The following is a 12,799-nucleotide window of genomic DNA, read 5'->3' as shown; positions in this document are numbered from 1 at the left end:
AAGCGCAGGTCCGGCCACATATGGAGTATTGCTGTCATCTCTGGTCTGGCGCACCCCAGTATCAGCTCAATCCATTTGACCGCGTGCAACGCAGAGCAGCTCGAATTGTCAGGGACCTAGCGCTCTGTGAACGGCTGGATCACTTGGCGTTGCGTAGAGACGTCGCTTCATTGTGTGTCTTCTACCGCATTCATCACGGGGAGTTTTCCGAAGAGCTGTTCAACCTTATTCCTGCCGCCGAATTTCACCTTCGCACGACACGCCACAAGTTACGAAATCATCCCCACCATCTGGATGTGTGGCGGTCCTCCACAGTTTGCGGTTTTCAAGGAGCTTTCTTCCTCGTACTACGAAGCTGTGGAATGAGCTTCCTTGTGCGGTGTTTCCGGGACGATACGACATGGGTACCTTCAAGAAAAGCGCGTACACCTTCCTTAAAGCCTGGCAACGCTCTTGTGATTCCTCTGGTGTTGCAAGAGAGTGTGGGCGGCGGTGATCACTTAACACCAGGTGACCCGTACGCTTGTTTGTCCTCCTATTCCATAAAAAAAAAGTAATACAGTACGCGATTAAACAATGATCAGGCCGGTCCCAGTTACCAGGAACCATTCATCTATAATCATTACAGGTCCGGTCCGAGTAACCGTTATAACCATTGTAATCAATATATAGAAAAGGTCCGCGTATTCACCATTATAACCATAATTAAATAATGGTATATATAAATTTTATAGTAACACGACAAGTGTAATAGTTTAGTTTAATACCTTAAATAAGTGTCATTTGCGTGACCTACATGATTAAAGTGATTTTGATTTGATTTATAAAAAGTCATAACTGTGAACGTGAGTGAGAGGCACGAGGAATTTTGAACTTAATCCGCACAACGAGGAACGGAAGCTTTTTTTCAAGGAACTACAAAACTATGGAGTGATCTTCCTTGTGCGGTGTTTCCGGAACAATACGACATTGGTACCTTCACAAAAAGTGTGTACACTTTCTTAAAAGGCCGGCAGCGCTCCTGCGATTTCTCTGGTATTGCAAGAGAATGTGGGCGGCGGTGATCACTTAACGGCGGTGACCCGTACGTTCGGTGGCCCTCCTTTTCTATAAAAAAGGCGAGAAGGTTATTTAGCGATTTTCATTTTGATTCATGTTGCAGTATCGAAGTGTCGTCCCTAGACGTGGCGCCGCTGGATGGTGAGTGGTGGGCGTGGTGGGGCGACAGTGCGGGCGCCATACGTCGCATCCGGCTCGCGGGAACGTCGGGTTCCACCGCAGACCCCGGGGCCGTGCCGCAGCTGCCCTCGCCCGACGTGCCTCTGGACATGGGGCAGGCTGAACTTATCGTAAGTTGTCTCGACTTTTTTTATGACAGTAAGGGACGAGACGAGCAGGACGTTCAGCTGATGGTAATTGATACGCCTTGCCCATTACAATGGATTTATGAAAATCCCAAAAATTCTGAGCGGCACTGCAATTGCACTCGTCACCTTGAGACATATCGGGGATAAAAAAATACCTGAGTTAAAAGAGAATATCTGGACGACCGAATCTTTATTAATAATAAACTTGCAACGGACATCGTGAGAGACCAAAAGTAAGGTATAAAAATGTAAGGAGAGTCCACATATTTGAAGTTATTATCAAATCGCGTACATTAGTCTTCGGCCGCGGTGGTTCGGGGGCGTAACCAAAAATAGGGGCGAGAGGGGGCGGGCGGTAGGCGCTTGCAAGCAACGTGTTGCCGACCGCACCTCTCGCTATTTATGTGGTGTACCTGTAGTAGCAATTCAAGTAGATAGAGGCATATGTTAGTTGCTATATTCACAACACAACCCTGTACAGGTGCAGGAGGATGGTGCGGTGCGGGGTGTGGCAGTGGACGGTGCGGGCGCGCGCATCTGTTGGACGGCAGTGGTGAGGGGGCGGGGCGAAGGACGCGGGGAGGTGCGCTCCGCTGACGGCGACGGGCGCCGCCGGGTCACGATGTGGAGCGAGCGGGGCGCCGAGCCCGACGACATCGTCGTCTGTGTTGAAACCGGGTAACTGAAACACACGACGCTACGACAAGACTACACTACGAAACAGCGCTGTTTTCTTAGATCGGTATTCATAAACTGAAATATGAGGAGGTCCAAGATTGGTCACCAATACTTCTCTATGATCAGTATGTCGAACACAAATTTATATCACTATAAAAAACTAAACTTATATAAATAGTTCCAATGAATGCAGTACCATCGCACTGAATACACACCAATCATTGCTTAAATGTAAACTGGAACTGCCGTAACATGGTGTGCGATGTTCGTAATCGCAGCGAGTCTATTTTGGCCACATGCCCTTTTAACTTGCAGTTGATAGAGATATCCAATGTGGGTTCCTAGCTACCTGGCAAAATATAAGCTTGCCAGTGGCTTGGCAGAAAGTTTCATTCTCCAGAACCTCGGCAGGGTTCACGACAAATGAACGGGAAAATCTCCCTAATTAGCGAGCCGGTTCGCTGTTTTGTTTCCTCCAATAACTGTTTCCCTCGGTAGCGCTAACCTTGGCGGATGTAGTTATTAATAAAATCACTGTTCGAAGTAAATCCATCGAACATATCACAAATACAAGCCGGATCCGGCTCGAAGGACCATGAAATGGGGTGCACTTACGGGTAGATATATATATATATATTGTTTTTATGGTAAAAATATTTATTTACTTAAGGTACTAAATTAATCTATGACACTTGTTAAATAACTATAATTAACGGTTCTACTTGTGAGTACGCGGATCTCTGCTATTAATTGGTTAAAATGGTTACTCAGACCAGTCCTGTCATGGTTATAGACGAATGGTAACTAGGACCGGACCGATCAATGACTACATGCGTACTGCCTTACTGAAGGCAACACAAGGTTATATTTAATTAATTTTATCTACTAAGCAATATTTGTAATATAATGGTGTTCGATGGATTTACTTCGAATAATGACAATACGAAGACATAAGTTATTTATTCAAGTCGATTGCATTACAATTACTATATAAAATGCCTGCTCGAAGGCAAGGATGGATCCGCGATGAGTGAAACGCACCATCTGACATACGATACTCGGCAGGTCTACTATGCGATTTCCACAATCTTTTTTGTACCAACGGAATAATTAGTTAATTTTTATCCTATATTTTGATGACGAGTGATTGCTGAATTAACCGAGCTTTATGTCACAAATACGATATGATGAATGGGAGTGTCACGTGCCGCCTCATTTCGGTAATGTCGTTCGTAACTCCCTCAGCGAGGTGTTCTGGTCGGACCGCGGTGCGTCGCCGGGCGTGTACCGCACGCCGCTGGCGGGTCCGCGCGGCGCGGGGGGCGGGGCCGAGCGCGTGGTGTGGCGCGGCGTGCGGCGCATCACGGCGCTCGCACTGGACGCGCCCTCGCAGCGACTGTACTTCATTGACTCGTACCGCGCTCAGATGGAGAGCGTCAACTATGACGGTAAGTTCGTATTACTAACATCGACTCGGATTTCTGACTCATAGAACGCCTTTTATCACACGTTGGCTATTTTTGATAGTAGGCGCCCATACGTTGGAGTCAGATTCATCTTAAATAAACGCATTTTATCTTGGTAACTGCTGTGATGTGTGTCTAAAGAAAAAGTACAGTAAAATCAATAGAATTTTCTGTGTGGGTACAGACCAAGTAATATGTCTTCTTCTTCTCTTCTCCGTCGGAACGTTAAAGTCTCCCATTTCTCCTATGAGTGTCGTACGAGACTATTATTTGTCGCTTACCTGATGAATTTCTTTTTCTCAATCGGTCACTCTTGTCAGAGTGGTCGTGGTTGGCAAGATGACGCACATTAGTCGCCGTTCATATTCCCAGTTATGGCTCGCACTGCTACCCTTGCGATGCTCCTCCACTTTTACGGTTTGCAGCATTGCGAGAGCACTCCACCATAGGTGTCTGGCTCACTGTTTTGATAAGGTCCGTCCATCGCGTGGGTGAGCGTTCTCTCGCTCTTTTCCCCTCCACCTTGCCCCACACTATCAACCGCTGAATCGATCCTTCATTTCTGGAGATGTGACCAAAGAACTTCAGAATTCGTAGTCTACGATAGCCTTTCTTTTACCTTCAGTTCTTTTAAGATGAGGTTGTTGGCTCGGAAAGCCGTCCAAAGCATCTTCAGGAGTCGTCTCCAACACCACATCTCTAAGGCATCAATTTTGCGGCGGTCTTGAAGTCTAGGGGACCAGGTTTCAGCCCCGTGGAGGAAGATTGGAAACACAAGGCACCTCATAAATCGAATCTTGGTGATTTTGGTGATCCTTCTGTCCTTCCAGATCGTATTGAGCTTCTCTACCGCAGACCTGGTTATAGCACATCGCCTTCGGATTTCCAGCTCACAACCGCCGGTATTGGAGATAGTAGAACCAAGAAAGGTGTAGGTTGGCACCGTCTCACAGTTGGCAATGTGTTGAAATTCTACCCTGTTGTTATTTACGCGGTCTACTATCATCATCTTGGTTTTAACTCTGTTGATATCCAGTCCAAATTCAAGGCTGGTTATTTCCAAACGTGTTAGTTCTTCAAAATCCTCCTTTGTTTGGGCAAGTAGTGTTATGTCGTCCGCATATATTGAGATTATAAATTTTCTGCCCCCAATAGATATGCCTTTATCCCAGTCCTGCAGAAAAATCCGCTTTATATGCTCGGTGTAAATGTTTAATAGCAATGGTGAAAGGATACACCCCCCGTCGAACACCAGCCTCGGTTTTGAAATTTGTCGAATCTATTTCGTCCACCCGAACAGCTGCTGTACCATCTATGTATAATCTTTTGACGAGTTGTATCAAATGCAGAGGTACTCCCATTTGTGATAGTACGTGCCAAAGTTTTGTCCATTTAACAGTATCAAATGCTTTCCGAAAATCAACAAAGCAGATGTATAGAGGGGTATTGAACTCCCTAGCTTTCTCTATGATTTGACGGATCACAAGTATTTGCTCTCGTGTTCCTCTACCTTTAACGAAACCATCTTTTTCGGGTGCGATTTGATGCGACAAATAGACACGAAGTGTTGTATTCAAGATGATGATTTATCATCAACTTGATGAGATTAGCACAGACCAATTACCTCATTACGTGGTTGTATTAAATATATGTCATTATATAATGTCTTTAAAAGCTTCTGTTAATTCGAAATCAACTTCTGACTTTGATTATGCAGTATAATGTTGCTATGTTTAAAAAACTGTCAGTTTTTCTGGGTCAGATTATGGGTTTGTGTTATTGATAATCGTTGTCTGGTTTTTTGCGTGACGTGAAGTGACGCACTCAGATAATTTTTTAAACTCTCGCTCAGACTATATGCGTATGTGTGCTTACAGGTACGGACCGCGTAACACACGCAGTGTTCCGACAGCGGGGTTCAATCGCTGAAGGTGCGGACGTCGCGGGGGACACGGCAGTGGTGTGGGGCCGCGCCTGCGCTCGCATGCGGGTGTGGGAGGAGTGGGTGTGGTGCGCGGGGCCCCGCGGGGTGGCCGCCGTGCCGCGTCGCCCCGCGCCCCGCGCTCACGTGACGCCCGCACCCCGCCACCGGGCGCCAGTCCCCGCGCTGGTCGTGCTGCACCCCGCGCTCTACACTCACCACGACTGTACGTATCTAATGAACCTCAGCGGTCGAGATATTGTGTTCCATTTGGTGGCTGTTCGTGTATAGTGTGGGGTGGCATTTCGAAGATCGGACGAACGGAACTTGTGTTCATTGACATGGTTTGTCAAAACTGTAGATGTAATAGTAGTTAGTAGATGTGTAAAATTTTACTCTAATGCAAGATAGTGTCCGATCCCATGCCGCTGCACAAGTTCGCAATAAGAGTTTGGGATACGTACCATGAATTGGCCTGCACGCAACCTGTATCTTAAATCCATTGAGTATGTTTGGGACAGTTTTTTTTTATTGTAAAAACTAAAGATTGTATGTATATTTTGATCTATCTATATTAATTAATGTTGGTGCTTAATATATTACAATTGATTTTGTCTTACTACTTAATAATGTTTTAATAAATTATCAAACAGTAAAAAACCCGTGCGTTTTGGATGGCGGCAAGCCGGCGTGTCATGACAGCGCGGTGTGCGTGCGCAGTGGGCCCGGGAGCAACGGAGGCAACGCGGCAACAGAATACTCGTGTCTTTGTCCGGATGGACTGCGGCCGATCACGCGAGATACTCATGTGAGACTCCACTGAACATTAGAGTTACAAGAACGGCTATCACTTTTAAGTTAATGCTTAAAAAATGTCTTTATCTTATTAAAACATCAATATCCCAATTTAAGTTGCAATAACTTTTAGATTAAATTTCAAATATTTTTTTAAAGTAGGATTTTCAATCAGTTATTGAACGTCGAAATTTGAAAACCCAATTGAATTACCTCAGACCTGATAAAAATGGGCGTAAGTATCTCAGCGGCTTTTTTTCAATTAAAATTTCAGTGTAATAAAATCCATTTATTAAGTAGCCCGAAGAAGTCGCTCCATTAGTTTACTTTTATCATTATAATACCTTGTCAAGTCATCAATGTAACAATGGTGGTCGCAGGTGGAGTGCGTCATCGAGGCGGCCGCGGGCGCGTCGTGCCCGCTGGCGTGCGGCGCGGGCCGCTGCCGGCAGGGGGCGGGCGGGCGCGCGTCGTGCCGCTGTCCGCCGCTGTGGGCGGGGCCACACTGCGAGCACTACCGCTGCGCCGCGCACTGCAACCAGCGGGGCCGCTGCCACCTCGCCTCGCCCGACTCCGACACTTCCGAAACCTCCGATCCGCCGCCTCTGCAGGTACAATATAACGCTTTATTATTACTATTATCTACTTGAATAGTGTGTTCGATGCGAGGATAACATAAAATGAAGCAGTAGTCAATACTAAATATATCGTGTCGTGCAGTGCTCGTGCTACGCGGGATACGCAGGCGAGCGATGCGAGCAACGTGTGGACGCGTGCGCGCGTGTCGCTTGTGGAGCGGGGACGTGCCGCCAGGCGGGGGGCGCGGCCGTGTGTGAATGTCCACCTAACTATACCGGTCAGTACGAGTAGCCCCAGCGGTTCAAGCCTTTTTTGCTTATCTACAATATTATAATTTTGGTTAAATTTTACTCTTATAACCCTTTTCTTTGCATATGTGCGTAGATGGTTGGATTGGAAAGCGTAGCAATAGGTAAACTCATGAGATATGTTTCGATTTTTGTTTGTTATTGACATACCCAAGTGAGACTTTGTGTCCTACGGGTAAAATAGATATGTTTATTTGTATACCACAAGGCGAAATAATATCCCCTCTTCGTCGCACAATATATGTAAAGGCAAATATTAAATCCAAGTTCATTTTTCATGCGGCGAATTTCGACATCATAAGTAAAGAATTAATATATTACGTTAGAATCCATTCAAAAACTTCTAAAACATGTTGATGTAACAAAATGTTCTGTTGACTTCTCAGAAGGATGTTTTCCTTCAATTTGGAAAAAGGCTCTTATTACTCCTATCAATAAAGGAGGTGATAAGCACGATATACGACAGTATAGGCCCATCTTTTATGTATCATAATTCAAATTGTGTATATTAGATAAAATATTGGAAAAAATTGTAACTAACGAGTTGTCGGCGGTGATCTCCCAAAAAATCTCACAAGACCAGCATTTCTTTTACCGGGCAATAAGTGTTGATACCAATCTTGTATTATATACAGATTACATCCTTGCTTGATATTATCCTGCTATGGATTCAGGATATCTAGTTGACGCGGTGTATACCGATTTCTCCAAAGCTTTTGATAAATTAAACCATACCACGCTTAATTAATAAACTGTCGAATTTCGGTATACTCGGAGATTACTTCATTAGTTAATTTCTTATATTTCCAATAGTAGCCAAGCTGTTGCACTAAGGGGTTATACATCCAGGTACCTGGAAATCTCTTTGGGTATACCACAGGGCTCACATTTAGGGCCTTTTATGTTTCTACTGTACTTTAATTAAATAGAATTGTTTTAAGAACTCTCTTCATTCTCTGTGAACCGATCAAAAACTGCATAACGCATAAATTTATTTAACCAATAACTACTGCTATGTCATCTGTTAAAATCATACTGTGGTGATGCTGAACTAATATTCCATTTTGAATGTTGATTTTAAGCAATTCTGACTTTAATGTATACATAAAAATGTCTTCGTGCGCAGGTGATCATTGCGAGCGCTGCATCGGCCACGAGTGTCTCTGCGACAATTGGTGTGCCAACGGGGTATGTACTGTGTTCTGTTTGTTAGCCGCGCATGTAGCAGCATCTGCGTGTCGCAGCCATAAAGTTAGTATACTAGCGCAATAGACAAACACTCTCCTAATTATCGCGAGACTAAATTTAAAATGTCCATGTGTGCTAGTTTTACAGATGTGTTAGTTAGTGAAGTGTGTAGTATTTTGCTTTAGGTCGATCCCTATGACAAATATTGACAAACGGCGTATATTGACGTATACAATAATTTAATATCTTCTCTTATCACCTGCCTAATACCGACATATTATGATGCCCAATCGGCATCAGGTTGTTATGAAATAATAATTATTCATTTTAAGTAATGCTGCTAACTACTGCTGATTTTTTTGCAGTTCTTCTTTTAAGATCTGTGAAATATGTGAAGAGGCGTTAGATTCAGATATTGAAAAAGTACATCTAAAGTTACATTTTTCCAACCTCCATGACTAAAATCGGCCCGATAAGTACTGGTTACTGTTAATAGGTAAAACTGGATGGATATTATTTAATTATCACCATCATCATCAACTGGAAGATGTCTACTGCTGGACAAAGGCATCCCACAAAGATCTCCACGACGATCGGTCCTGCGCTGCTCGAATCCAACGTATCCCGGCGATCTTGACCAGATCGTCTGTCCATCTTGAGGGGGGCTTTCCAACACTGCGTCTTCCGGTACGTGGTCACCATTCGATGACTTTTCTGCCCCACCTGTCATTTTTCCGTCGAACTATGTGTTCAGTGTCGCAGCTATTTGAGCTATGTCGGTGACTTTGGTTCGTCTACGGATCTCCTTATTTCTGATTCGATCTCGCAGGGAAACGACCATGAGCTTTCTTCGTCTTTGATTCTCGTACGGATTCCTCATTTCTGATTATTTCTTTGATTACTATATCTAATAAGACTGTTATGTTAATGAATAAATAAATAATAATCAATAATTATTTAGTCTGGTAATGATATGAAGCATGTCTGGCAGGGGTCATGCCACGTGGTGGACGGCGCGGCCGTGTGCGCGTGCGGCGCGGAGTGGCGGGGAGCACGCTGCGAGCTGCGAGCGACGCCCGCCCCGCCCCCCCCGCCCCGCAGCAACGCGGTCGGTGGTGACGATCACGACTACAAGCCGCATAGTGAGTACCTACAACTAATTACATTTATAAATTTTATACTTAGATCATTTATACTTCTATATAGACTGTGACAGCTGTGAAAACGTCGAAAAAAATGGGTTTATCTGTATTTAAACGTATAAATTGTCTAAGATTTTATACTTATTATTTTATGAAGAGTGTACGCTACAACCTGTGTGCAAGAGAGAAGACCTGCTGACTCTCTTTTCTTCTTCTCTCTTTGAAGACTATTCACTAGCACTAGGTCTAAACACTAACCACTAACGATGACCTAGGTCGTAGCCAAGTCTAAGGTTTTACTCATCACGACCGGATTGGCCGATTCTCGAAAGCATGAACCCGGTTTTCGAGACTATACTTCTATATGGTTCCACAGTAGTTCCTCTATCGCCATCTTGTATTGATTAGGGGGTTTCATGTTATCTTTGTTCTTTGAGCGGTTTTACTGGTTGACGCTAGATGGCGCTAGTTTCGTTGTGCTTTGTGTGTTCGAAACAAAATCTAAAGGAGATACAGCAAGATTGAAAGGAATTTTATGAACCCATTTTATGAAAATTTTTGTTTACCTCGATGATATAATTGTTTTTTGTGTACGGCTTTTTTAGGAGTTTTCGTTCAGGTTGATTATCTTTATATATAAAAATGAATTGCTGTTCGTTAGTCTCGCTCAAACTCGAAAATGGCTGGACCGATTTGGCTAATTTTGGTCTTGAATTATTTCTGGAAGTCCAGAGAAGGTTTAATAGGTGAATAAGTAGGAAAATGCTGCTAAATTAAATACAAACAACAAATTTGTTTGTCCTTTGATGTGTCCGGATACATAATTTCTATGAGAGAATTTATTGACGCACGGTTTGACAGTTCTGCTGTGAAACAATTTCATTACGACAGCAAGGTGCATATTTTACGAAGTAATTTTTGATGTTATGATATATTATTGACAAATTCATATAAAAACATTATTTTATTTATTATATACAGAACAACGTCTGTCGGGTCAGCTAGTATACTATAATTGTTAACTCACACTAAAAAGTAAAAAATAAAAATAAAAACTCTACATAGTCCCATAAAAATTTTACATAGTTTAGCCCAGTAGTTTTAATTTTATGAATATCTTATGAAAACTTTTGTTTACCTCGATGATATAATTCTTTTTTGTGTACGGCTTTTTTAGGAGTTTTCATTCAGGTTGATTATATATTATTATAATTATTAACTGACACTAAAAAGTAAAGTATAAAAATAAAAACTACGTTTAAAAAAACCGACTTCAAAAACTGAAAAGTATCAAACCTTCACCACGCGTGACTTTGAGCGGAATAGCTTCGTCTAGAACAAAACAACCCAAGCGGACAGACACGCGTGGCCAGACAACCTTAATAATTACAGTAAGTAAGCCGTTTATAATATTAAGTTTTATTTTGTTTAGGGCTTGGCACCAACTTAAAACCTATCAATAGGTAGCACATATAAGTAATAGTATTTTATTAATATTAATTTAAAGGTGTATTAAATTTAATTTTTACTTATTTGATACTTTTAAATTTTTGAAGTCGGTTTTTTTAAACGTAGTTTTTTTTAAGTATAAAAAAGGAGAGTGAAATTTCATAGGATATTTAAATATATTGACTACTGATTCTCAAGACATTATTTATTTATCTATTAAGAAAACGTACAGCTATTAATAACTATGTTGACTATTTTTATAAGAAAAAGCCACTTACAAGTTTTCATATCTTTGATTATAATGTATAATAACTACATTTATGTTAGTAGGTTTTTTGCTTAGTAATTACATTGACTTGAGGTGTTTGAATATATAATTAGATAGCTGGGAAAATAGCTTTATTGTTTCTTTTGAACGAATGCAAGAGCTGCAATAAAGCGCCACAAACATCGCACGACTCACATCGTTTTCGGGGTCAATGGCGGCTTTACAATTGTCGTAATTATACGCTGTTTCGTGTTAACTCGACTATAATTGTAAGTTTCTTTTATTAAAATTTATACAATAAAGTACATTTGGTAAATTTAAATTTATTCAAACAAAAGAAATCTTATAATATTACTAGCTGATCCAGCAAAACTAGTATTGCCATATAAAATAATAAAAAATATTTCTTTCAAATTTTTGGGGTATAAAAATAGATGACGTCCGATTCTCAGACCTACCAAATACATCGTACATAAAATTTATCGTACTACAATAATCATTATATTCGATTGCCATCTTGCAACTCTATTGCGTATCTGTAGATGGCATAAAAAGGCATAAAAGGCATTTATTTTCTCAAAATTGATTCCTTTAGAATTCTTTTTGATGTCATTTCTTATACTACTAGATACTACTATCGCTTCGGAAACAAAGGGCGCTCTGAGAGAGAAGAAGCGGCGCAAGAAACTCTCCCAGCATTCTTTTTTTTTGCGCTCTTTTCAATAAAAATATACAATATTGTACAGTCGCTATAAAATAATCACAATCTAGTCCCAGGCTGTCCGATCATTTAGATATTCAGCAGTGGAGTAATAGGATTTACGACAGAGCCATTTTTTTTATAAAACATTTAAATTTATTTATAGATAATGCCTGAACAGTGGCTGGGACTTTATTGTAGAAGTGTATACATTTACCCTTAAAGCTATTATGTATCTTATGAAGCCTACTAGAATTAGTTACAAGCAATCCCTTATTTCTAGTGTTAAAATAATGAAAATTACTATAAAGAGCAAAAAGGTGACGATTTTTGTGATCATATATTACATTTTCATAAATGTACTGACAATAAACAGTCATTATATTTATTTCTTCAAATTTTTCTTTGAGAGACTGTCTATAACCAAGCTGATATATAGCACGAACAGCTCTCTTTTGCAGTGCAAACACTATATCAATGTCAGCAGCATGACCCCATAGTAATATACCGTGATGATGCTGTGAAAATAACTAAAGTACACTAGTCTAGCGGTCGCAACATTCGTATACTCTCTAATCTTTCTAACTGCATATGCCGCAGAGCTGAGTCTATCTGCTAGATGGGTAATATGTGGACCCCACTGAAGCTCTTTTTCTAACGTGATACCCAAGAAGACCGTAGTAGTGTCCACAAGTTCCAAACTCTGGTCATTTATAAGTACGTTGGTTTGTACCTCCGCTGTGTTTGGTGTAATGAACCGTAAACACTTTGTTTTTTTACTGTTTAAGTGCAGATTATTCGTCCCAAACCAACGTACTATCTTTGAGAGTGCATTGCATACCTCGTCATCAATATCCGCACGTCGCTTCACTTTAAAAATAAGTTAAGTATCATCAGCAAACAATACAATCTCATGGCTATCATCTACCACAAACGGT

General features: G+C 41.5%; 1 protein-coding gene across 1 annotated transcript in view; it reads left to right on the top strand.

The window, feature by feature from the left end:
- Positions 1–12,799, top strand: part of LOC126969789 (prolow-density lipoprotein receptor-related protein 1-like) — a 52,008-nt gene that overhangs the window by 11,323 nt on the left and 27,886 nt on the right. The window contains exons 13-21 of the mRNA XM_050815352.1: positions 1,163–1,349; positions 1,849–2,045; positions 3,291–3,493; positions 5,389–5,658; positions 6,086–6,240; positions 6,608–6,838; positions 6,948–7,083; positions 8,241–8,302; positions 9,294–9,444. Of these exons, the coding sequence (XP_050671309.1) occupies positions 1,163–1,349; positions 1,849–2,045; positions 3,291–3,493; positions 5,389–5,658; positions 6,086–6,240; positions 6,608–6,838; positions 6,948–7,083; positions 8,241–8,302; positions 9,294–9,444 (1,592 nt within the window). The remainder of the gene's footprint in view (positions 1–1,162; positions 1,350–1,848; positions 2,046–3,290; positions 3,494–5,388; positions 5,659–6,085; positions 6,241–6,607; positions 6,839–6,947; positions 7,084–8,240; positions 8,303–9,293; positions 9,445–12,799) is intronic.

Source organism: Leptidea sinapis, chromosome 19 (genome assembly GCF_905404315.1).
Source record: "Leptidea sinapis chromosome 19, ilLepSina1.1, whole genome shotgun sequence".
Lineage (NCBI taxonomy): Eukaryota > Metazoa > Arthropoda > Insecta > Lepidoptera > Pieridae > Leptidea > Leptidea sinapis.
This window is presented reverse-complemented; position numbering and strand designations above follow the sequence as displayed.